General features: G+C 43.3%; 1 protein-coding gene and 1 long non-coding RNA gene across 4 annotated transcripts in view; one reads left to right on the top strand and one right to left on the bottom strand.

The window, feature by feature from the left end:
* The first annotated feature begins 6202 nt into the window (after nt 1-6202).
* The window catches only part of CNKSR1 (connector enhancer of kinase suppressor of Ras 1), a 166799-nt gene continuing 145461 nt past the window's right edge, over nt 6203-27540 (top strand). For 2 of the 3 annotated variants that reach the window (XM_077481065.1, XM_077481064.1), the window contains exons 1-2: nt 6203-6300; nt 6486-6643. In XM_077481065.1, coding sequence (XP_077337191.1) covers nt 6249-6300; nt 6486-6643 — 210 coding nt within the window. In that variant the 5' untranslated portion in view covers nt 6203-6248. The remainder of the gene's footprint in view (nt 6301-6485; nt 6644-27540) is intronic. The other variant, XM_077481066.1, reaches the window with a different exon arrangement.
* Nucleotides 19112-24793, bottom strand: LOC143982394 (uncharacterized). Its single transcript, XR_013274446.1, has 2 exons — nt 24625-24793; nt 19112-20855 (listed from the first exon to the last, which is right to left on the bottom strand). It is a non-coding gene; the product is annotated as an uncharacterized LOC143982394 (long non-coding RNA).

Here is a 27540-nt window from a genome sequence, read left to right as displayed (position 1 = left end):
GATTGCACCCACAAAACACGTCCATTGATCCCCCATGATGGGAGATAGCACATGTTGACATTACCCATTTGGACTCCCAATTTGTGTGCATCTTCAAAATTTGGCTTTTACATGTTGAACTTTGTAAGTTCCAGAATTGGGTATGTTATAGTTTTATTTAAAAAAAAACAAATTATTTTAAATACAAATAAAAAAAAAAAAAATAAAAAAAATAAGTGCAGAAAATACCAAAAAAAAAGAAAAAATATTGTTTACCAAAAAAGATTTTTTTTTAATATTGAGTAAAAAAATAGAAAACCCACAAAAAAAACAAAAAAAAAACATTGAATTACGTTTTAAAAAAACGCACATGTTTGAATGTGCACACAGTAATAAAAATTGTAAACGACAACAATGTGTGTGGCTTCTTCTTTCAATACTCAATACCAGTTTTGTAATTCATTTTGTGCTTTCAGTGACAAAGGGGCTTTTTTACTAAAGGGAAATCCACTTGGCACTACAAGTGCACTAGGAGAACCTAGGAGACAGCCAAAAGGAGAAGCAAACAAGAAGAAAAACTTGAGATTTTATCATAAATTTTTTATTTTATTTTTATTAATGGAAATGTTAAATATCTTCTGGCATTGCAATGGCCCCCCTACTTTATTACACTATCAGATGCATTTTCTTTTATTTACATATGGAATTCATTATAAGAGGGTTTAAGAGATGTGCATCTGCTTTTACTGGAATTCTGAGATCCCCATTTAACCCCTATGAAAAGAGGGTCAAATCGCTTGTAGCCAAACACAAAAGTGTAAGCCCCCGTACACACGGTCGGACATTCCGACGGAAAAAGTCAGATCGGACCATGTTGTCGGATAATCCGACCGTGTGTGGGCTCCATCAGACTTTTTCCATCGGAATGTCTGACCAACAAAGTTTGAGAGCTGGATATCAAAATTTCCGACAACATGATCCAATCGGACTTTGTCTGATCGTTTGTAGAGAATTCCGATCGGACAAAGTGCCCCGCATGCTCAGACCAAATTACGAGACCAAAGCTATTGGCTACTAGGCTGAACGTAGTCCAGTCGTAACGAACTAACGTCATCACGTCCGACCGCGTGTATGCGACACCAGTTTCGGACAAAATCCGTCTGAAAAAATCTGACGGATTTTGTGGTCGGAATGTCCGACCGTGTGTACAAGGGCTAAGGCATATGCAGCTGGTGAGTGTGAGATCTTAAGGGGAGTGGAGTCACAGACACTGTGGTGTGGTGGAAGAAATCTGCTTAGAATATTTATTTGAGATTCACTGGCCTTCATCTAATTATTCACTGCTATGAACTTATTAATCACTAAGTGAATGACACATTATTATTTTATTGGACTCATTTGATTCACTCGTTTGAGCCAGCGATAATTTGTCACTTTAATGACTGGGTGTATTTATTTAATATTTTTTGTATTATTTTGTTATACAATTTTTTTATATAGAGTTGTCTACATATTCTTTTTGTAAATTTCACTTTGTTTGGTTTGAGCGCCGCTTTTTCCTACTTTTTTCACATAAGGAATATTGTTTGCACGTTTTGTTTATTTATAGTGGTGGCTGGAGAGATTTATTTATATTGAGTTTTTGTTCACCCATTTTTTAGCGCAGTGGGGATACACAGGTGTGAGGGTGTAGTGCCTCCACTCTGGATATAAGAGAACCTTTGGACAGCAGGATTGTCAGTCTGGGGAGAGTGGAGTGTTAGCCTAGTTTTACACTATAAACTGCATGTGAGTCGCAACACATTCCAAATCATATGCGATTCAGTGTGGTGCAATTTGAGCCCATTCGTTTTGAACAGGCTCAAATTGCACTGCATCACACCAATGAAGTGCAGGCATCTTTTTTGGAGCCGCACCATCTAGAGCCCAGGCAAAACATGCCAAATTGCATCCCCCAAGATGTATGAGCATTTTGTATCAACAAACCCCCCCCCCCCCCAAAAAAAAAAGGACTAATCTGTATGCCTACACCTTAAGCATAAATTCCCTTTCCTCCCAATAAAAATCCACCCCTGCTGAAATCCCTTTCTCAGCACAAATTTTTGCCCCCCCCCCCCCAGTTCAAATCCTCTCATTCCCCGTATACCTCCAGCATAAATTCACCTAAAAAACTCCCTCCTCTACCCCTCAAATGTCCCCTATGAGTACAAATCCTCTCCCCCACTCCAATTCTTCCCATCTCAGCAGAAATTCTACCTAATCCCTCATCCTAGCACAAATCCCCCCGCCCCCTCCTTCCAAATATCCTTTCCTAGCACAAATACCCCCAATAATCCCTTTTAGCTCACCCCCCCCAAAAAAAATCTATTCCTAGCACAAAACCCCTCCCCCACCATATTATCTTTTTCTAGCACAAACCCCCCAAAATATCACCCTCTAGCACAATTCACCCCCCCAAAAAAATCTATTCCTAGCACAACCCCCCCCCCACCATATTATCTTTTTCTAGCACAAACCCCCCAAAATATCAACTTCTAGCACAATACACCCCCCCGCCAACACAAATCCCCTTAAATCACCACTCCTAGCACACCTCCCTAAATTTCCCCTCCCAACACAAATCCCCTAACCTCCTTGTGGTGCCCCCCCCCAACCCAACATGATACCACAGTGCCCAGGGCAGCCACCCCTCCTGCCCACCCCTTGTCCCGAGCCTAGTCTACATATCCATAAAATGACCATTGTAAGCACCGCCACCAGTGAAGTATGGATTTTCTCATCTCTCTAATTGCTACATCTGCAGGAGAGCTTGTTCTGTTGAAAAACAGCAGACTTGCTGGCTGGATCACCAGATGAAAATAAAAGAAAGAAAGCCTAAGAATGAAAACGAATGCAGCCATCCCATATAAGAATTGGGAAGCTGCAATATAATAAATGTTTGCCTTTGTGTTTAACCACTTCCCACCCGCAGTACATAATATAACATCCTGGACTATGAGTGGGGATATCTGACTGATGCCTGCAGCTACAGTCAGGCATCATCCAGATATCATCTTTTTTTCAGCTGGTGATTCTGTTCACTGTAAGAACAATCATAGGGGCAGTTTAGTTGCTGAATCGTTCTTACAGGGAGTGGGAGGGGACCCCCCTCCCCCTTCTGATGCCTTCCGGTGCATCTCCCGGCTCGCCCTGCGAACGACAAGCCGGAGAATGAATCGGTCCTGCTGGAAGTTTACCATAGAGATTTCTGGTGATCAGGTGGTCCCCAGTCATCTCTATGACCCTCAGAGGCCCGGGCGCGACATTATGACGTAGCGTACGGCCCAGCGAAAGTAAACAAAGCGGCTGGAAAGGCAGAGAGAGTTTATTTTTTTCTTATCTCAGCCTTTTCTGTCTGGAGGAGTCCCCACATCTCTCCATAAAGAGGACCTGTCATGCATTATTCCTATTACAAGGGATGTTTACATTTCTTGTAATAGGAATAAAAGTGATCAAAAAAATATTTTTTTAAAGAGAAAGTGTAAAAATAAAAAAATTGAAAGTAAAATAAAGAATAAAAAAAATGTAAAGCGCCCCCGTCCCCACGCACAGAAGCGAACGCATACATTAGTCGCGCCCACATATGTAAACGACGTTCCAGTCACACATGTGAGGTATCGCTGCGTGCGTTAGAGTAAAAGCAACAATTCTAGCCCAAGACTCCTCTGTAATTCTAAACATGTAACCTGTAAACATTTTTAAAGAGTCGCCTATGGAGATGTTTAAGTACCGAAGTTTTGGCGCCATTCCACGAGTGTGCGCAATTTTTAAGCGTAACATGTGAGGTAACTCAGCATAACATAATTTTTCACATTATACAAAAAAATTGGGCTAACTTTACAGTTTTTTTTTTTTTAATTCAGGAAACAACGCGTTTGAAAAAATGCAGTGCAAATACAGTGTGACATAAAAAGTTGCAACAACCACCATTTTATTTAAAAAAAATTGTCTCATGCTCGTTTGAGCAAACTACTGACACACACAAGATTTGAAGCCACTTGAGAGAGGATTTTGTAGCTCATGTTTTTTATAGTTTGGTGCGCTGGATGCACCAATGAAATGTGAGTACCCCAACGCTATTTTCTTGAAATAAATTTACAAACGAAATGCTAATGCTCAATCCAGCCTCTCTCTTATTTTTAACATTGAGGATTTCTTCTCTGGTTTTTACCATGGGATCCTGCTGAATATATCTCTCTCAGAGCAGAGGAGTGACTCAAAAGTTTATGTGGACCAAACATAGTTGTGCGGTCACACAGCTTGAGGTGAGCGCAATTACACAGGGTGGGGAGCACGTGTGTAAAGTCACCCTCGTATCAACCAGGATTTTTTCATCATGAGAGTCACTTTATGGAATATTATTGCACATATGCACTTTAACTACTTCAATACCAGCCACTTACACCCCCTTCCGGCCCAAGCCAATTTTCAGCTTTCAGCACTGTCGCTGTTTAAATGACAATTGCGCAGTCATGCTACACTGCGCCCAAACAGAATTTTTATCTTTTTGTTCCCAAAAATAGAGCTTTCTTTTGGTGGTATTTGATCACCTCTGCGGTTTTTATTTGTTGATAAAAACAAATATAAACAGATCTAAAATTTAGAAAAAAAACGTTTTTCTTTTGTTTCTGTTATAAAATTTTGTAAATAAGTAAGTTTTCTCCTTCACTGATGGGCACTGATGAGGTGGCACTGATATGCAGCACTGATGGGCATTGATAGGCGGCACTGATGGGCACTCATGGGTGGCACTGGTGAGCACCGATAGGCAACACTAATGAGCACTGAAAGGCTGCACTGATGGGTACTTAAGGGTAGTACTGATAGGCAGCACTGATGGGCACTGATAGGCAGCACTGCTGGGCACTGATACTGGCACTGATGGGCACTGATATGCAGCGCTGATGGGCATTGATAGATGGCACGGACGGGTACTCATGGGTGGCACTGGTGGGCACTGATAGGCGACACTAATGGTCGCTGAAAGGCTGCACTGCTGGGTACTTAATGGTGGTACTGATAGGCAGCACTGATGGGCACTGATAGGCAGCACTGTTGGGCACTGATACGTGGCACTGACGGACACTGATTTGCAGCGCTGATAGATGGCATTGGGGATGGGCACCGATTGGCATTTCCCTGGTTGTCTAGGGTAGCATACCTGGTGGTCCAGTGTGTTGGCCATCCCTGATGGTCCTGGACGGGCAGCCGAGGGAGGCTGCACTGATAAACAATCAGCACAGTCCCCCCCTGTCAGGAGAGCAGCCGATTGGCTCTCCTCTACTCGCATCTGTCAGACGCGAGTGAGGAAAAACCGATCACACTGGTTTACATTATGATCAGCCATGATTGGACACGGCTGATCACGTGGTAAAGATCCACCGTCAGACGGCGAGAGCAGCCGTTCTGGGCGCCGTCATATGACGTCCACCCAGAACGAGAACCGCCATCATTTGGTGGTGGGCGGGTGGCAAGTGGTTAATATTTGTTGATTTGAAGATTTTTGAGGACGTTTTTTTTAGGATACTTGCTACCAATGCAAAGATTTTTTTCACTGTGAACTTGCTTGTTACACAAAACATTTTCTTTTTTTTTCTTTGTTGTATTTTATTAATATCTTAGGGATTATTAATGTTATTGCACTAGTATCCTTGTATTAATAAGGCTATTATCGCACAGCGCTGCGTATTCTTAGTTATTTTTTCTATAAGCTTTCATATAACATGGGAATTGTGATTGATGCGTTGCACCTGAGAACTGACACTTTTTACTATTTTTTGTATTTGCCATACCTGATTTTAGGGTAGCTCGCAGGATCCTTATACATTTATATTGACCTCCATTTTATTACCTAGGGTCTAGGAAGTCAATTTCTAAAAAAAAAAAAGAAGATTTTTCATGTAGGAGCAAAGTGACAGAATTGGCCCGGGTGGGAAATGGTTAATATTTCTTTTTTTGTTTTGTTTTACTAAACCCAGAACTAGGAAGAGCTCTGTCTGTCTGTCTGTCTGTGGCTGCAGTTTGGTGAAGTGAGCGACGCTAATAGACACGTGACTTATCGATCTTATGTGCCAGGAGAAGCCCCTGTGCATAGGACCTGATCGGTGGGGAGGGGCGGGGCCTGCAAGCTCCTCCTCCCGGAGAGCGCAAGCCAATCCTGGGATTCCTAGACGGAATGCAGAAACTCACCTGGATGACGTCACTAGGGTGGGCCGCCAGGAAGTGCAGCAATGGAACTTATCTGTTCTTGGAGTCCGGGCACTGTGAGGGCTTATCTACAAGGTGAGAGCGGGCTGTACATGGCCTGAGCCTGGGGGGGAGGGCTGTGCAGCTGTATGTAGCAGGGTGAGGTGACTGCTAGCTGTATAGGGCACAAGGCACTGACTTGACACCACCTGGGCAGTCTAATGGGTGTGCTTCAGGAATAAGGCCCCATTACTGATTAATACCATATGTGTCCTTTCCAGGTCTGGACCCCTCAGTACAGCACTACCCATTTAAAGAATGGGACATAACAGGACAGGACCTGCTGGATCTATCCCCCCAACACCTTGATGCTTTGGGGGTGAAGAGCATTGGTCATCAGGAGGTCATCCTGGAGGCTGTGGAGCAGCTTTGTGCCCTGGTAAGGTCATGCCCACTGTTATACCAAGGGATGGTAATGAAAGCTCATCTAAGGCTGGGTTCACATTGTGTGTTTCTGTGTGCCACCTTCTCTTGGGAACAGCAGTCCCTTAATTTCATTGAATGGGGTGCGGTGTCTGCGTTTTCCTGCATCCCCCCCCCCTTTTTTCTTTTTTGCAGATATAAAGAAAGTTTGTTTTGGCACCTGTGGGCAGGTAACTGCACCCTGTTTTTCATTGCATGGGGGTGCCGTTTAGTTTATGGCACCCCCACGTGTTCTTTAAAGCACCATGTTTTGGAGTGCAGTGATGCATAAAATTTACGCCTGCAAAATTGTTAACCTAGTCTTTGGCCTCATTCAAACAAGTTATGGTTACATCCATTAGAGCTGTAAAATCTTTCACATTATCTGAAAAAAAATGGGCTAACTTTACTGTGGGTGTTTTTTTTTTTTTTAGCAAAAAAAAAAAAGAGTTTAACTTGAAACCAAGAAATGTCAGAAAAAGGTTTAAGTGGTTCAACTTTTTTCACTTGCACACAAATCCATTGACAAATTGTTACAATGTTTATACTTAAGTTCAACTGATCAAGAACGTTGTGATTTTTGTTTTGTTTCTTTTGAGGGCTGTGGCTTCAGAAGAGCAGAGGGAATTCTTTGCATAGAAAGAATTGTGAAACACTTTATTCAAGATCGCGATAAGGATTCTTGACGATTAATTGTGCAGCTCTAACATCCATGTAAAAGGCTGTCTTCACCCACACAGGTGGTTCCGTAGATAGGCAGCCCTCTTTATGTGTATTGGGATGCAGCAGCTGGTCTCAATTTGACAGCCGTGTAGGGTGTGTGTCTCCAAATGCAGTATTCGTTTTTGGGGGGGGGGGGGGGGGCATGCAGTCGGACCTTCACGGCTGTCAAATCAGGGGCTGTGTCCATGCAGCTGCTGTGTTCCAGTAGACTTGACGGGGACTGCCTGCATGCAGATACACAAAAGTTGTCCCATTTCTAGCTATACCTGTGTGAGTCGTAAGTTCTCATGCACACTAGCGCTTGGACCTATGTGCATTACATCTTAATATTTGCAGGTGCCTGGGAGGCCACTGCCAGCAGCCTGTCAGAATCAATAACAGGCTGATGTGCGTGGTGGCACATATTTTGGCCTGTCAAATTTTGGCAGGGGGGGGGGGGGGTGGGTTGCTGAACCTGTACCTCCCGGATACTCTAAAACAGTGTTTCTCAAGTACTCACAACATGTCATGTTTTCAGCATTGGGATTTCATTCAGATGGCTGTGGTATTTACTAATGCTGGCCATACACGGGTCGAATTTCGAAAACTTTCTTTCAAAAATCTTATCTAAGAATTTTCATATGAATTTCGCACCGTTAGTGGGCTGCAGCAACAGCCGATTTTCGTGCGGCTATCGAATTTTAACCACTTCCCGACCAGCGCACGACGATGTACGTCGACAGAATGGCACGGGCAGGCATATTGGCGTACATGTACGTCCAATATTCGTTGCCGCCGTGCCATCGGGAGCGCGGCGCGCTCCCGCGCTGGTCGGGACCCCCGTGAGTCCGGTCGCCGGACCCGCGGACTCGATCGCCGCGGGCATCCCCGCGATCGTCTCACGGAGCGGCCGAATGGAGGAAATGCTGTATAAACAACATTTTCCCATTCTGCCTAGCAACTAGTGACGCTGATCTCTGCTCCATGTGATTGGAGCAGAGATCAGTGTACACTGAATGAAAGCCCAACCCCCCCCACAGTTAGTAACACACCCCTAGGAACACTTAACCCCTACACTGCCACCCACTGGTTAACCCTTTCACTGCCAGTGTCATTTACACAGGAATCACTGCATTTATATAGCAGTGATTACTGTATAAATGACAATGGTCCCAAAAATGTGTCAAAAATGTCCGATGGGTCCCCGACAATGTCGCAGTCACAATAAAAATCGCAGATCGCCGCCATTACTAGTAAAAAAAAAAAAAAAAAAAAAAAAATTATTTATAAAAATGCTATAAAACTATCCCTATTTTGTAAACGCTATAACTTTTGCGCAAACCAATCAATAATCGCTTATTGCGATTTTTTTTTTTTACCAAAAATATGTAGAAGAATACGTATCGGCCTAAATTGAGGGAAAAAATGTTTTTTTCTCAAGTCATCTTCCAGGACGGCACACCTGAGAGATGAGAGGCTCCTCCCTACAGGAAACACAATCAATCGACAGCTGTTTTAAGTCCCCACCCTTCCCCTTGATCCTCAGTTTTTGATTGTGTTTCTCCCTACACAGCGAAACTGTTTGTTTTTTTCCAAATGACCCGAAGCCTGGGGCTGGTGGTCTCCCCCTGGGAGCCGGACCACAAGCCTGGGAAGCCTCTGGGTCTGGTAGGATATTCTTGTCCTTCCTGGGGGGTTCCCCTATCTTTTCCTCAGGGCGGGCAGCAGAAATTGGAAGAGCCGCCCTGAGAGCTGAAGGACCCTGGGTACAGTGGTGTACCCAGAACTTCAGGGGCCATTATCCTGTCTCCCCCTCCTTACCTGTACAGGTGGCTGTTCAGACGGGGGTGCTGGCCATCGGTTCTTTCCAGGGGGATCTTGTCCCCGACTCCTGGGTCCCCGGTAGCTCGCGTGGGCTGCCGGAGAGGGAGCGTGGCAACAAGCACCCGCGTCATTTTCAAACTTCGGGAAAATGGCAGCGGCGTTCTTACCCAGGAGGGAAGGCTGAGAGTCAGTAGGAGCAGGCGCCCACATCCTCCTTTCTCTAGAGCGAGGAGGCACCAGTTTACTACGGTGGATGTCTGCCTTAACCACCTCAGATATGAAGATGGGAATGAGGAATGGAAGGCATTGCCCCCCCCCCCATGTATATAGACTGACTGACTGGTACAGTGCAGGACACAGCCTAACCTAGCACCTCCCTATGGGGACAGCAGTTGGGGGGGGGGGAGCACGTTGGCGGCTATCCTCCTTGCGTGTGGACCATAAGGATGGAAAAGCAAGCCCGCTGGCTGTGGCAAAAAGAGGAAGACGACAACGGTGAGTACTTTACTTTCCTTTTTGCCGTGGGAAATTATCTGCAAAATCCCCAATTCCAGCCAGAGGGTTTCTGGGCATTTGAGATCTCACCTGGGGTCTGGATTCAAATAGCCCTTAAGCTTCTGCTAAAAACACCAGCCGCAGCTCCCTCTTGCATCAGAGAAGCTGTATGGTGGACAGGTGGTGCAGAGGAACGAGTGTGCCTAAACCACCTCAGATGAGAAAGAGGTAGGTAGGCCATTGCTCCCCCTTCCCCGTGTATATACTGACTGGTGCAGTGCAGAACTTGGGGTCGGGATACAAATAGCGCAGACGCCACTGCTAAAACCACCAGCCACAGCTCCCTCTTACAGCAGAGACACTGTGGTTATCGCAGCAGTAGGTTGCCAGCCTCTCCCTACATGCCCAGTTGTGGTACATTTAGTAGGGATGAATATAGCGTACAGAGGGGACCTGGTAGATACAAAGTTACTTACAGGCCAGGTATACCACTGAACAGGTTATTAATTGGGCAGTGGTTGGTGGATTCAGAAGCTCCCCTGGTCAGCAGGTGCACTAGGTTACCGGCCCTATTAGCCCAGCTGCTAGGAATCTGAAGTTGCTTCACAATGTTTAAAAGCTGACCTAACATTCAAGGATGGGCAGAGACCAAGCTACTGTGTGGCACAGTAGGGGTTCCCTTGTCACAGATCCTCCTTTTGGGGGTTGCCTGCTATAGTTAACTTTCATAAGCTCCAACCTCCCACTCCACCTTTACACTGTGTTTATATTATAATGTAGGAGGTAAGAAGAAACTTTTTTTATTGGTTTGGGCTACAATCCACTCAGTGGCAGATCTAAAGGCGATTCACCATAGATCGCTCCCTACATCCTTTTAATTGAGGATTTTCTGTGCAAACCTATGCAAGAGCTACATAATTGATTGTTTGAAGCCTGCAAATAGCTATTTACCTCCCAGGCTAAACTGGTAACCACCTCTTCTAGAGAGGTCTTAAATTGGTCTCTAGGGCTGGGCTCATTGAGACTTTAGTTGCTAATCAGCACCACCTGGATTTGTGCTGGCTAGCGTTTGCTCAGTCTATGGAGGTAAGGTAGGACAACAACTACTACTAATAGTAGGGTGTCCAACCATTTTAGGATCTGTTCCTTCACTGGTGGTGAAGGTTTAGTATCTACAGCCCAGGCTATGCCTATGAAATAAATTGCCTGTTGGTTATTTCATAAAGGGATAGACCATGACTCCTCATTGGCTGCACACCAGTAGATCAGTAGTGAAAGTTTGTCCTTGCTGGGATGTTTTTGTGGCACAGCAGAAATACACATTGAGATTTGTGACATCTCTGCTTAATAAGGACTATATTGCTGTACATCAGAAATGCACTGCACTGAAGCTTGTTTTCTGTCCTTTATATACTAAAGGTACTGCTTTGTTTGGCTACAGATCAGAAAAATACAACAGTGAAGGTGGTCTGTACTTTCTGGTTTTGTGTTGCACAGCAGAAATGCACATCATTGAGTCTGGTGACATCTCTGCTCATAATGGTTATATTGCTGCACATCAGACATACACAAGATTGAGGTCTGTCTGTGGGGCTTTGTGTCCTGTTTTACTGCCTTGTTGGTTACTTATCAGAAAGGCAGCAGTGAAGTCTGATGGTCCTGATTTGCGTGGCGCTGTGCTGATTCAGACAGTGCTATTAACAGCAATGGCTGCCGAGTTTAAACATGCGATTTGACATGTTGAGTCGCATGACAAATCATTTCAATATGGATGTGCTATCTCTATTCATAGTGTTTTATTGTTGCACATCAGATTTATACAGCATTAAGGTCTGTGAGGTTTTTGTGTCCTGTATTATTGCCTTATCAGAAAGGCAGCAGTGAAAATTGATGGTTCGAATTTGTTGGGCTACATAGTAGAAATACAAATTGAACCCCTGCCAGGTGTAGTACATATACTGCCTTTGGTAATCCGTGTAGCACCAAAAAGTGGTGTTGTGCTGATTTTAGCCAATGCGATTTGACATGTTGAGTCGCAAGGCCAAATCGCTTCAATATGGATGTGCTATCTCTATTCAGAATTGTTATATTGTTGCACATCAGACATATACAAGATTGAAGGTTGTCTGTCCTTTTATGTCTTGCATATACTGCCTTATTGGCTGCATATCAGAAAGGACACAGCAGTGAAGGTTGCTTGTCTTTTTCTGATTTTGTTTTTGCTGCTCAGCTGAGAGACACATTGAGGATGGTGGCCTCTCTGCTCAGTATTGGTATATTACTACACATCAGACATACACAAAGATTGAATGTTTGTGTCCTGTATGTCCTATATTTACTGCCTTATTGTTTGTATATCAGGCTAAGCAGTGTTTCTCATGGATCTACCTTTCTGCATCTTGGGGATACACAGCAGGGGTTTGTTGGCTGCAATCCTCCAGGGAGTCACAGCATTGGGGACCCCTTACTTGTTCGACCTGAAAATTGCTATTTGTTTTTTTCCCTGCGACCTGTGTAATCTTGAGGTCTGTGGATCCAGGAATCAGGGACTGCTGGTGTCGCACAGACACAAATGGTACCCATTGGAAGCCATAGTATATGACTTCTCATGCGTCTTGCAGTCCCAAGTCGCAGGTTGGGTCGCACAGGTGTGGGAACCCTAAACTTATCTGTCCCTTCTGATTGAGGTTTTGCTACACAGCAGGAATACTCATCATGACGTTATTGTTTTATTTTGCAGCAGACCAGAAAGATTGCAGCTGTAAAGGCTGTCTGTCTTTTTCCTCAGTGTCTGCTTTTATGTTGTTGCACAGCAGAAATACTCAAGATTGAAGCTTGTTGGTGCTTTCTGTTTCAGAAAAACACAATGCTGCAGGTTGCTTGTGTCCTTTCTCAGTGTTGGTTCTATCTGAACTACACTACAGAAGTGCATGACAGAAAGGATTGTCTTGTGTTCCATATTTTTCCCTGTGGCATAGCAAAAATGCACAACACGGGAGTTTGTGTTCATATTAGTCTTATAACTGTGGTGGTTTGTCAGAAATACACAACATAGAAGTTTGGGTCTTTCTGTCTTTATAGCCTTGTTTTGCTGTACATAGGTAAAGCACAACAGTAAAGGGGGTTCCTGTCCTTTCCGTATTTATATATCAGTTATGACCTAGCTAGCTGCACTAAAGAAATACGCAGCATTTAGGGTTTGCTTGAGTCTTAATGTTTTTACATCTTGGCAGCACATCAGAAAACCAGACTATGAGGACTGTTTGTCTACGTTGAGGTTCAGATTTGGGTCTCTTCCCATATTTGATATATTGGTTTAGCTAGTCACACTCAGGCACACAACATTGTTGTCTATGCTTGTGTCCTTTCTGTCTAAATCTATTGTGCCGTGCCCACAATCTATGATCATTTTATTTGTGATATTAATAATACATGTATCACCTTTTTGTATTTCAGCCTTCTTTTCCATGGAGGGGCCAGGAGTTCGGGCTGCAGCTGCCACATGTCAGAAAACCTTGACCACTTGCATTCAGGGATGCCAGAACCATTTCCTAGGGTTGAAGCCCTGTAGGGTTATGGGACACTGGAGGAAGGGGATAATGAATCGCCCTGTTTAGTAAGAACTTGGAGAGTTCTGTTCAGAGGAGTATTAGGGCCTGAGGATGAAGTATAAAGATGTATACCCGATCGAATAGGTTTCGGCTCGGTGCATGGCCTTCATTTTGCCCTTTTAGCAAAACTAGACATAGCAATATGGGTAGTCTACTCCTGCTAGGGACTTTAATCTCCTGAAGAAGGCTCTCAGGCGTAAGTAAGGACATAGATTGGGGCGTGCCTTAAACCCAGGGTTCAAGCTTCTGTTAATCTATTTCCCTTAAGTAGGCTTCCCTTTAGTCTTTTGCTGACATAAAGATAAAAAGGAAGCAGTTTTATTTCCCTCAACAGGATAGTGTTAAGACAGGCCCTCTTATTGATTAATGTAGTGTCCTTGTCTTACACAGGTCTCTTATTTATCTTTTTAGTGGTTCTAAGTAGCACCTACAGGCATAATAGGCCATGGTTGTTAGATGTGTGAGATAGGCAACATTGCTAACCTACAAGTTTAACATGTTTTCTGATTCCATTTTTAAGAGCCCATTTCACCTAGATACTGCATCTGAAGCGGAAAAGGCAGGAACATCTGTGGAGCAGACCTGCAGATCAGCCGCATGATCCAGCTAAGATGCCTTCATCAAGCATATGAGCGTATGGAATGGAGGTAAAGCTCACTGCAGAGCCAAGGTTCGCCAAGAGGGTTTTGCAGTGGCCCCACCCTAAGGTAGGCCTGAGGTACTTGTTTATCCTCTCAGGTGTGCCGTCCTGGAAGATGACTTGAGAAAAGTACCAGTTACTTACCGGTAACTGTCTTTCTGGGAAATCTTCCAGGACGGCAGGCCTACTTCCCGCCCGTTGGAGGAGGGAAAATTCTAGAACACTAGAAGGTGAGTACCTATGAGGAATGATTTCCCTTGTGAACCTGGTTCAGGAGTTACTTCTCTACAAACTGAGGATCAAGGGGAAGGGTGGGGACTTAAAACAGCTGTCGATTGATTGTGTTTCCTGTAGGGAGGAGCCTCTCATCTCTCAGGTGTGCCGTCCTGGAAGATTTCCCAGAAAGACAGTTACCGGTAAGTAACTGGTACTTTTTATATATTTTTGGGGGATATTTATTATAACAAAAAGTAAAAAATAATGCGTTTTTTTTTCAAAATTGTCGCTCTATTTTTGTTTATAGCGCAAAAAATAAAAACCGCAGGGGTGATCAAATACCACCAAAAAGCTCTATTTGTGGGAAAAAAAGGACGTCAATTTTGTTTGGGAGCCACGTCGCACGACCGCGCAATTGTCAGTTAAAGCGACGCAGTGCCGAATCGCAAAAAGTGGTCTGGTCTTTGACCAGCAAATTGGTCCGGTCTGAAAGTGGTTAATAATGGGACATGTTGGAAATACTAACGATTTTCTAATCAATGATGGGAGAATCGTGCGAAAAATGTAATCGAATAAAGAAATGCACATGTGCAAGAAAAGAAAATTCCCAGAAAGAAAAGAAGATTCCCAGACCCAAAAATTATTTTCTGTAGGTGAAATTGAAGGTTTGTTTGGTTGTATTTCGAAATCAATGGTGGCACCATCGAATCACAAAATGCATGAATTTTCTGATTTTCAAAAGAAAATTCTTTTTCGAAATTTGACCCGTGTATGGCCAGCATAAGGCAGTGAAACTGATCAAATCACCTGTGCAAAATAATGGAAAGCCTGAAAACAAGACCTGTTGGGGGGTACGCTGGAGTTGGGAAACATTGCCTTAAACGCTGGGATGTGACACGCATGGCCTAAATCCCTAGTGCGAATGTAGCCTAAGCATTTATTTAAACTGAAACTAAAGCTGGGTACACACTAAGTTGGGGTTTTTTTTTTTTTTTTGCTCAACCCAGCGGGCTGAATGCAAAACCCCCCCCCCCCCAAAAAAAAACGTACAGATCACCGTACTAACACATGTACTGCACCCCCCGAACGCATTGATCAGTGCTTCCAGCCATTGGATGTGAGCGCTGATTGGATGCCGGTTTTCCAGCATGCTTGTTGGACAGAAGCTGCTCGTGAGCCTGGCTTATGTCAGACAGGGAGCTGTACACGGGGCAAAAGTCTGGCAAGTTTTTGCTGTTTTCAGCCCATGTGTACCCAGCTTAAAGCTTCCTATGCTTTCCTTCCTTTCAGTACTCCAATGCCAGCAAACTCCTTCGCTAATGCCCAGTCTTCTGGGATCAGCATCTTTAGCCATCCTAATTGGTCAGCCCAGATTCGCATAACTCCCATGCACGTGTGATAATTCATCCTGGCACCAGGGCACACAGAGAATTCTGAGCTGGACATTCACATCAAGATATTTTCAGAAGGGAAGGTAGGAAACTTATTACAGAAGAGATATAGTTGGGCTATCCAATAACGTAAAAGGGGAAATTCCTGTTTAAGTTGAGTACCCAGCCATGTGCAGGTGAAAAAAGTGAATCGGTATTTGGCGTTTAACATGAAGTGACTATTCACACAATTTTTATAACGTGAAAATTTAGATCTGCTTTTGTAAATTTCCTATATTGTGTTCTTTCTGCAAAAAAACCCCCCCAAAAAAAAATAAAAAAATAAAAAAAAACACTTTACACATTAACACTTGGATGTTTGCGATCGCTGGCAGAATCGCAGCAATTACAGATTGCTCTGCAAAACTGAAAATTGCACCACGCTAGTTTATTCACGTTCAATGTCACCTATATGGAGGGTGTATTTTTGCAAATTTTGTTGCTCAAAAAAGGAGTAGGAGCTTCTTTAGGGCAACAAGCTTTCTGTGATTCGGTTTGCCATGATTGCAGTGCGCTTTATTGTGCAAGAACTGCACCCATGTTTAGGTTGAATATTAACTGTACCTGAAAAAGCGTGATGCCCAAAACCTGAGTTCCAGTTTGCATAACTTATGATGTATGCATGTAAATGTTTGTGCTAATGTTTACATGAGTACAGTGCAGATGTACACTACTGGCCGCCAACAATGTGTAGCCAGCTGGGGCACACTACGGAAATGTTTACATGTGTACACTGTATTGAGCATATTTTATGCAGGATCTTGCTTCTAGCTTTTGGCACCCAGGTCCAGAATTGATAGGTGTATTTTATTACATTGGTGTGAATGAGCCCTGATTATCCTGGTGATTATTGTGAAATCCAGTGTTACAGCCATCACTGAACCAGTAATATAGGGGAACACCTGTTCTGTTGACAACTATCTTAGAGGGAATTTCCACCCTGAGATTTCTCTCGGTTCCTGTTATGTATATTAACCCGAGTGAACCTCTCCAACAGCGTCCAGGAATCGAAGAGAAAAATAACGGGGACTTGGACCATTCCATACTCTGTAAATCATGATTTTAGTTTTAGATGCACGTTAACCTTTGGTAAAATAATGTGGAAAACCTATTGTATTTTTAATTTAGCCTTGTTTACTATGTCACTGCACAGCTGTGTAAAGCCAGTATTGTGAGACTGTGGTGTACAATGAGGAAACACTTGGCATTGTAATCTTGTGAGATAAACACAAGTGCCTAATTTCAGTGTAAATAAAAGGTTGTCACCTTGTTTGTTGGTGTCATTGTAACCCCTCCATAACAGTAAAACAAGCCTTAATATTTGCAGTTTTGCAACTGAGGAATGTGATAGTAAAACTCTGCATTTCATTGAAACTACTAAATGTATCTAGGTGAATTATACCCTGATTTGTTCAGGACAAATGGATAGTGATGCACGAAATAAAAATTCTGGACCAAAACCGCTAATTCAGGATCCACTTGGCCGAAAACTAGAACTGAAATTGACAGCTTTTAAAAAATATACACTCACTGGCCATTTTATTAGGTACACCTGTTTAATTGCTTGGTAACACAAATTGCTAATCAGCCATTCACATGGCAGAAACTCAATGCATTTAGGCATCTAGATGTGGTGAAGATGACTTGCTGAAGTTCAAACCCAGCATCAGAATGGGGAAGAAAGGGGATTTAGGTGACTTTGAACGTGGCTCGGTTGTTGATGCCAGATGGGCTAATCTGAGTATTTCAGAAACTGCTGATATGCTGGGATTTTCATGCACCGTCTCTAAGGTTTTACGAGAATGGTCTGAAAAAGAGAAAATATCCAGTGAGCAGCAGTTGTGTGGAGGAAAATGCCTTGTTGAGGTCAGAGGAGAATGGGCAGACTGGTTCGAGATGATAGGCAACAGTAACACAAATAACCACTTGTTACAACCAAGGTATGCAGAATACAATCTCTGATGGGCTACAGCATCAGAAGACCACACTGGGTGCCATTCCTGTCAGCTCAAAACAGGAAACTGGGGCTACAATTTGCACAGGCTAACCAAAATTGTACAATAGAAGATTGGAAAAATGTTGCCGTGTCTCGAATGGTATATAAGTATATATCTAATTACAGGCCACTTCATCAGGTGCACCTGGCTGGTATCGGGTTGGACCCCCTTTTGCCTTCAGAACTGCCTTAATTCTTTGTGGCATAGAGTCAAGAAGGTGTTGGAAACATTCCTCAGAGATTTTGGCCCATATTGGCATGATATCATCACGCAGTGCAGCTGCAGATTTGTCAGCCACACATCCACGATGAAAATTTCTCGTTCCACCACATCCCAAAGGTGCTCTATTGGATTGAGATCTGGTGACTGTGGAGCCCATTGGAGTACAGGGACCTCATTGTCATGTTCAAGAAACCAGTGGTGAGATGATTGAGCTTTGTGACGTGGTGCATTATTCTTGCTACAAGTAGCCATCAGATGATGGGTACACTGTAGTCATAAAGGGATGGACGTGGTCAGCAACAATACTCAAGTCGGCTGTGGAGTTTAAACGATGCTTAATTGGTAGTAAGGGTCCCAAAGTGTGCCAAGAAAATATCCCCCAAACCATTACACCACCAGTCTGAACCGTTGATACAAGGCAGGATGGATCCATTCTTTCATGTTGTTTATGCCGAATTCTGGCCATACGATCTAAATGTCGCAGCTGAATTTGAGACTTGTCAGAACAGGCAACATTTTTCTAATCTTCTGTTGTCCAATTTTCGTGAGCCTGTGCGAATTGTAGCCTCAATTTCCTGTTCTCAGCGGACAGAAGTGGTATCCAGTGTGATCTTCTGCTCCTTCAGGCTGGGTTCACACTGGTGCGATGTTGGACATCGCATGTGATTTGTACTACATTGCCATACAGATGACATGCGATGTCTGTGCGATGTGAATTCAGCCAGACATATTGTTTGGCAGAATTTACATTGCATTATTGCATTTTCACCGAAATGGTGCAGGACGCTTTTTTATTTATTTATTTTTGGTCTGCACTGGAATCAAAATGCATGGGTGTTCAGACTAGACATGGTGAAGTTCAAACCGAGCATCAGAATGGGGAAGAAAGGGGATTTAGGTGACTTTGAATGTGGCATGGTTGGTGCCAGACGGGTATTCAGAAACTGCTGATATACTGGGATTTTCACACCATCTCTAGGGTTTACAAACTGGTCAGAAAGAGAAAATATCCAGTGAGCGGCAGTTGTGTGGACCAAAATGCCCTGTTTAGGTCAGAGGAGAATGGGCAGACTGGTTCGAGATGATAGGCAACATTAACTCAAATAACCACTTATTTATTTTTTGGTCTGCACTGGAATCATAATGCATGGGTGTTTACACCAATGCGATCTTATTCCTGCACTGAAGGAAATGTAGATTGTCTAAAGGTGATTTCTTAACCCCTTCATGTCTGTCAAAGTGTGACGTTCAATCCCCACACAGGCCTGGGAGATTAGCCCATTGAGACAATGACACAAAACAACAAAGTCTCTCCGAGCAAATCTAATCTTTATTCTTTGGTGTGAATATTTAAAGGGGGCTTTCAGAAAGTACCACCCTTTGAATGTGTCATACAGATTATCCAATCATATACAAGTACAGCCTACAATAAAAGTGAAACTAGCAATTCCTCAAGATCATGTGCTTTCCAAGAAACGAAACAACTAAAAGAAGATAACAGTAACATGGGAAACGAAACTAGATTAGCAAAACTTGAGCATACATTTTGTGAGGTGGATGTTAGAGAGAGAGAGACACAAAATGGAAACTAAATTTCTTAAAGAATGAAAGCGGTTAAGCTAAATATCCCTTCAATCCCCTCTTAGATCATATAAGATGATCTCTACATTCTATGTTGTGTCTTAATACTTCTTTGGGGTTGTGGCGTTGATTGCCTGATGACTCTTCATATATGTCATGTAGGATAGAACCTTATCAGGAGATTGAAGGCGTGCAACTATGCAAGTGCAACACTTAAAGCAGAGGTAAAGAATCAGAGCAAGGATAGATATCATAGCAATAACAAGGACAATGTCTTTTAAACATGAAAATATACCTCCAAGCCCGTGTTTTAGCAATGTCCCTAGCTTCCTGCTGGAGCTGACTTCTAAGGGATGTCCCCTTTTATCATCCCCTACCACTCCCATGACAGGTACCAAGTATGCAAGGTAACACCATCCCTTAATATGAAGGGGCACCCAGGGATAACACACTTTCCCACAACATACATAAATACTTTGTCCTAGTGCAAAAGGTCTCTTGGCGACAATCTCATGAGTGTACTTGTCCTGTGTCGCGATTATTGGTGCAATATTTCACCTACATTTTTAGGGAAAGAAGAAAAGTTATGCAAAATACAGTTTAGCCCTGGGTTAGATACTTGAAACAGTGAGCAGGCAGGGGAAGAGACTCTGGATTCCCACATCTTGATGTTAAATATTGACCTGCTGCAGAAAGAAGGGCTAGTCTGTGTCTCATTCCCTAAATTAAAACACCAATCAGGGGAATAACTTCTACCTGCTATTGAAAAGTTAACAAAGTTGTTTATGTACAGAGTGGATAGAAATACAGGACAGAAAAAGTCTCGTTGAGAAAGGAGGAAATATTTAAAAGTACAGACAAAAGGGAAATTCAGGCAGTGCTAGAATGTAATTTGCTATATATCCTACATTCTTCACACCCTGATTTTTTCCGAGCATAAGCATACTTAAATTTTAGCAAAAGCATCTTAGCAGTAAAACCATCTCCAGTCTCTCTCTTGATTCTAGCTTGTGTCACTGTAATGCTCTCGTGTGTGTGTGTGTGTGTGTGTGTGTGTGTGTGTGTGTGTTCCCACAGATACTTTTAATTGCACCCAAATCTTCAGGTGGGTAGGAACACTGTCAGAGAGATCAGGATCAGGAGGCAAAATGCCTTGCCAAAAGTCTGTGGTGAAATAAGCGAGGTCATCTTCTCTGGCCGGACCTGCTTTCCCAGGAACTCCTCCTTCCTCTGCTTGGACTTCGGCTTGAGGGTCTCCTGTATCCAAGATCTCCTTCCAGCTCTTGGGGCTTTGGGCAACCTTTTTCACTCTGTTGGCATGGATCCAGGACTGCCAATTTTCCACTGGGATGGCTGTTCTGGTCACTGCAACCACTGTGGTAGGAGGTCCAAAGGGATACTCTTGCTTCTTACTTCTGTTCAGCTATTGGACCACCATGGTGTCTCCCACCTTAAAGAGGTGAGTAGCTTCCTGTGAAGAAAAAGGAGAGGTGCGAGCAACATTTCTCTCAACTGTATCCAATGTTTCAACCAATTTCCTTACATATTCTTCCTGTATTAAGTCTAAATCTACCTTTTCCATCATTAAAGGTGCTCTGGCCTATGGGGTGGGGAAAGGTAGACCCATCAAGACTTCAAAAGGTGAATACCCTGTTGTCTTGGAAGGGGTCATTCTTATTTCTGCCAGGACTGCTGAGAGGACCTTCTTCCAGTTGGCAAAGATTCCTCCTGTGGCCTTTCTTATTTTGTCTTTTTAATTGTTCTGTTCATTCTTTCTCTTATCCCTGAGCTTTGAGGGTGGTAGGGAATGTGAAACTACCATTCTATCTTGAGAGTTTTTACCAAGTCCTGGCAGACTTTTGCCTAGTTTGGGCATGTGTGTGAAGTCAGTCTGCAAACGTGTAAAAGGAGTGTTTGGCATTGTGTGGGTTGCTCCTGATACATGTGATGCATCTTGATACATAATCTTTAACCCTCCAGGAAAGTTCTGAAAAATAAAAATATTTCTCCAATAGTTCACAAGTGGCCTTCCAGCCTCTGTGACCTATTCCATGGTACTGAGAAATAAAAAGTGATGCACTAACTACTGGTATACATGGCTTCCCCTCTTTGCAGAGAAGTCCAGTCTTTGGATCTTTCTGCACACTTATTTTGTCCCAATCCCTGAGATCAGCTTCTTCTGCACATCCCTGCAAATCTGAAAGAACCTGATCATAGAAGGGCAATTCTGGGGCTAGCATGGGCATTTTGTGAAATATCAGCTTGTTTAGCAGCTAAACCAGCCAGAGCATTTCCCTTGGCTATCTGTTGGTTGGCCTGTGTGTGTTCTGCAGTGCTGTGAAAGATAAATCAGACTTGGGTGATGTGTCTTGGTGAATGAGGTTTATGCAATCATGTTGTGGCACAACCTCATCCTGCTCTCCTTTTAATTCTAAAGGGCATTTAAGATTGGTGCTAGTCCTGCAGTGGGAGAAGCATATTTGATGTGCAATTTTGGATTAGACAGCACGATCACCTCATAGCCACTCAACCTCTGAGCAGACGTGCTGTGTATGTACATTTTTCAATAGGATTGATACATTGTTGGTGGTGTGAAGTGTCGTGCCGTGCCCCAGAGAGAGTGAAAGAAGTGGTCATCTGAACCATCATCGCACAGGACTCGAGAGCTCTGAGACACACAGGCATGCCCTGAACCTGCACCGGAACCATCTTTGAGGAAAAAAAAATAGGGCGCAACTTGCCTCCATGCTCCTGAGCGAGGACACCTGACAAAGTCTTACAATTTTCCCTTACAAACAAATAAAACATTTTTCCATAATTAGGGAGGCCGAGCCCTGGAGCCATTACCATAGCATTTTTCAAATACACAAAAGCATTGCACATTTCATCTGACCATTTTATACAGTCTGGCATGTCTGAACCTATGGCTTGTCTCAGGAGATTGTCATAGTAGGAACAGTCAGGTATTCATTGGCGGCAGTAACCAATCATACCAAGAAAGGTAAGCATGTCTTTCTTAGTAAGTGGGCGGGGCAGACCCACAAGAACCATAGCTCTTTTGTAATTGACTTTCCTTTCTCCTTTTGAGAGTACACAACCAAGATATGCAACCATTTCCTGACACCATTGCAATAATTTCTTTGACACTTTGTGACCACTTTCAAAAAAACATTTCAAAAGATCCCTCCCATCCTCCAGGGCGGCCACCGAGTAGAACTGCAGATGAGGAGCCACATACTGCAGCAGGGATGAACAGTGTCCTGGTATCCAAGCTCTGAGAGTAGTTTGGAGGACAATGGAATAGACTGCAGAGGAGTCTACATAGCCCTGGGGCATTCTACACCATGTTAGTTAGAAAGCAAAGATTGGCTGTGTCTCCTCATCCACAGGGACGGAAATAAAAAAAGCATTCAATAAATGAATCACAGTAAAATACTCTGCATCCTGTGGTATGGCAGTATTGATGACACATCAGGCACTATTGGGGCAATCGGTACCATTAGGCTATTGATGGCCCTTAGGTCTTGTACAAACCTATAGTCACCATTTGCCATCTTACTGGGTTAATGTTAATGTAGGGCGAGACAATTTCCCTCTTGGTTGTCTCTGTGTGTAACCCCCTCTTTGTCCTTGCCCCCTCCCTTTTATAAAAGTTACCCCTTTTATTTCCTGAGAAACCATTTTGCTAATGTGTCTGCACTGGTGTTTGCTTAAGAATGTCAAAATATCCTGCAGCATCCTTCGCTGTCAGAAATCAGTTATTGTGCTTGTAGCCCACTCTGATATTTACTGTGTGTCCTCATGTAATGAAGTCTTTCATGAAACTCTTATCTGGTTGTGGAATGTAAGGGGGAGGAGGGGGGTGCATGGTACATGCATAGAAAACATTGATTTAACCCTTAAATCCACACTCTCATGTCTCTGTTAAACCCATCGTGGACAATGTTGTGGCTAGGATGCTATAGGGAGCCTCGGTCCAGCCGGGGATCTCCACAGCATGTTTATTTTCATCCTTATTTTTCTTTCTAAACATTCTGACTTTTATTTCCTTGACTTTTTATTTATTTATTTATTTATTTATTTATTTTTTTTGGCAAAATTCCAACAAGCACCCCTTATGGCCAGAGGTTCCCCTGATCACAAGCAAGCTTTGTGCATTTATTACTTTTCTTATTTTTATAACCAAACAATTTTTATTTATATTTCAAATTTTTGGCAGAGTGCCAACAGGTTCAAACACTACTTTCAATTGCTGTAGTACCAATGCCGCAAACAATTCCTCACTATCTATTACGGTCAGTGAGATATTCGCACTTGAACCCTGTTGGCAAAAAGCCAAATGTCCAAATTTTGCACCTGACTTCCCCTGTGCAAGAGATGTCAGTAGCAAAAAGAATTATTCAAATAGCATGTTTTGATCAAAAGTTAGCCTCAGCGTATACTACCGACTATGCCAATTTATGTATTACCTTAAGAGAGTGTTATTAACACTGCTACTATGCTCACTATCTCATACATTGGAGTCAAAACATTCATATGTAAATCATTAAGAGAAAACATAAATACATCACCGGATACTGTAGCATCGCTCTACGTCACGGTTGGGGAACTTCCATCAATCACAAAAAGGAGCCGGGAGTTCACCGCAAGACGCGTCTGTCGCCTTTTATTTACGTACCCTTATAACACAGTGCAGTGGAAAGCGTTGTCTTACCTTACAACGCTGACAAATTCCACACAAACAGTTAAATCATCTTATAAACTTCTACGGGCGATAGGAAGATAAGCAAAGAGAAGGGTTTTGTCCGTCACACTTTAGCAGACTTTTTCTTATAATTACAGTACTGTATAAATCATTTTCCTACGAACTTCTCAGAGTCCGTGAAAGCCCCCTCAGAGCTTTCTCCTTGTTCACACGGGAACAAGTGCTGCTTCTTAAAGCAGTCTTATTAAATGAACTTCTCGGAGTCCATTAAAGCCCACCCAAGGCTTCTCTACCTGTTCACACGGGAACAAGTGCTGCTTCTTAAAGCAGTCTTATTAAATGAACTTCTCAGAGTCCATTAAAGCCCACCCAAGGCTTTATCACTGTTAACTCAGAACAGCTTTTTTTACTGCTTCTCAGAGCAGTTAAACTTATCAACGAGGTCTGAAAACAACTTCTACATAAATCACAGGTTCAAAGAACGATTTTTTAAATAGATGGCACAGTGAGAGATACATATATCAATTCAACTCACCATATAGACATATATTATAATCGACCCCGGACAAGCCCCCAAACTGAAGGAAATGTAGATTGTCTAGAGGTCGTTAACCCTTCAATTACCTCTGGTAAAATGTGACGATCAATCCCCCACACAGGCCTGGGAGATTAGCCCATTGAGACAATGACACAAAACAACAAAGTCTCTCCGAGCAAATCTAATCTTTATTCTTTTGGTGTGAATATTTAAAGGGGGCTTTCAGAAAGTACCACCCTTTGAACGTGTCATACAGATTATCCAATCATATACAAGTACAGCCTACAATAAAAGTGAAACTAGCAATTCCTCAAGATCATGTGCTTTCCAAGAAACGAAACAACTAAAAGAAGATAACAGTAACATGGGAAACGAAACTAGATTAGCAAAACTTGAGCATACATTTTGTGAGGTGGATGTTAGAGAGAGAGACACAAAATGGAAACTAAATTTCTTAAAGAATGAAAGCGGTTAAGCTAAATATCCCTTCATGCACCATTTGGCAATTTGCACTGCGATCTGCAAACCCGATCAAAAGTTTACATGGTGATTTTGGTCTGATAACATGCACACAAGTGGATGAGAGATGCAAGAGTCTTTCAGGAGTCCAGAAACTCATTGACCTTTTAGGCTGGGTTCACACTGCAGCGATGCGGGAACGCCGCAAATCCGCGGCGGGTTCCCGCATTGCATGCCTCCCGGCGGCAGTTCACACTGCTCTGTGCGAAATGCTGGGAGTGTCAGTGAAATATTAATGACACCCCCAGATCAGTTCGCATATCATAGTGCGATCTGCAAACTCGGACAGGAATCGGATCGCATGGTGTGAACACCCATGCGATCCGATTCTGCTGCGGACCAAAAAAGGGTCCTGTGCGAGTTTGGGGCGGGTGCGATGCGAATTCAGCCATACTATCTGTATGGCTGAACTCGCTTCGCACAGAGATGGGATGTGATTTGCACTGCAGTGCGGTGCGAATCACATCCAGTTCTCGTAGCCGCAGCAGTGTGAACCCAGCCTGAAACACGCACACACTGATTACAAGCAAACGGATCACAGGTGAGGATGGTTACCATTTTAATAGGCATTCAAACCCCTTTTGTGTCAATTTGTGTGCATGTTATCAGGCCAAAATCACCAGGGTATGTAAACTTTTGATCAGGGTCATTTGGGTAGTTTCTGTGGTCATTATGATTTAAAAAGAGTAAACTCAGTTGATTGATGATAAATGGCTTCAGCCAAACGCTAACCATGAGTGAAAGAGAAAATTTTTTGTGTTATTCATATTCTCTGAAAAATGGCCAAGAAATCCTAAATTCTGCCAGGGTATGTAAACTTATGAGCATAAGTGTATTTGAAACTGTTCTGGACGTGAATAAGTTTGCCTGCAAGTTGACACTCAGGAAACACTATATTTTAAAGATAATGAGCACGACCCTCTAGATGACTCGATTGAATCTCATAGATCTGTGTCTTCTGTGAGTATGGGCTTTTCGGATTTACGTGTGGTGCAGGATCTGGAGGATTTGCAGGGGGGAGCCTGCCAGCGTCTAGGATAACTCCTACACTTTCCCAGTGGTGACTTTGTTCAGTCGGACTTCTACCCTGTGAATTCAAGGGGTAAATCTTTGGATTTATTTCCGAAGAGTGTTGAAAAAGAGCTCACTAGGCTAGCATCCCGTACTGTTAATGGTTTCATTTACAATGATAATCTTACTGCTGATGAGTGGGATGCGGCTCTAGGTCAAGACTCTTCTATAGTGATCGAGAATTCTTTAAAGGTGGCTTGGTAGCGGTACAGGATGCTTCTGTGTACTGTTCTGCCACGTACACACGATCGGAATTCCGGCCAGAAAAAGACCAATGCTCCACCGGATGCTCCGTGTGTATGCTCCATCGGAATTTAGCTGTCCGAATTTCCGCCAGCCAAAAATTGATGGCATGTTCTCAATTTTCCTGATGGAAAAACTTTGTCGGTAATTCCGATCGTTTGTATGCAATTCCGACATGCCAAAAAATCACGCATGCTCAGATTCAACTACTAGACAGAAGCTACTGGCTATTGAACTTCCTTTTTCTAGTCACGTCGTACGCGTTGTACGTCACCGCGTTATAAATGATCGGAATTTGATGTGACCGTGTGTAGCAAGACCGCTTGAGCTGAATTCCGTCGGGAAAACCATCAGAGCTTTTTCCAACGAGAATTCCGATCGTGTGTACACGGCATTAGGAAGCCATTCAGCAGTTGTCGGATGATAGTAGCTACATCAGTTTTAAAAAAAAAAAAAAGGGAAACACACTGTCCAATTTAATAACACACTGAGTGATTTCATTCAAAAGTGGGTTCGTCTAGGTCAGAGGTCTTAAACTGGTGGCCCTCCAGCTGTTGAAAAACTAAAAGTCCCATGAGGCATTGCAAGGCTGACAGTTAAGAGCAAGATTCCCAAAGGCAATGGCATGATGGGACTTGTAGTTTCGCAACATCTGGAGGGCCACCAGTTTGAGACCCCTGGTCTAGGTGTTCTCTCTGTGAAAGAATGCTATGCCGAGATTTTGGCTGGGGGGGAATAAAATCCGTCTGGCATGCACCGACATTGGCAAATTCCCTGCCTCCTATTGAGTTCAGCAGCTATAAACAAATCAAAACATGGCTAGATTTATTTTCTTACATCAGGGGACACAGAGCCATAGTACTTACTATGTGGGTTATATGGGCCACTGATAGGTGATGGACACTGGCATGCCCCTAAGGCAAGACATGTACTTCCTATATAACCCCTTCCACTACTGGAAGTCCTCAGTTTTTTCACCAGTGTCTAAGGTGTTGGTCGCGAGTAAAGATGTGCTTTGCTGAGCTCCACTGGAAGCTTCCCTGCTGGGGCTATCCATGCTAAACCTCCTCCATCTGGGGA

This window comes from Lithobates pipiens, unplaced genomic scaffold (assembly GCF_037356315.1).
Source record: "Lithobates pipiens isolate NorthernLeopardFrog02 unplaced genomic scaffold, aLitPip1_a1.2 Scaffold_16, whole genome shotgun sequence".
Taxonomy (NCBI): Eukaryota; Metazoa; Chordata; class Amphibia; order Anura; family Ranidae; genus Lithobates; species Lithobates pipiens.
This window is presented reverse-complemented; position numbering and strand designations above follow the sequence as displayed.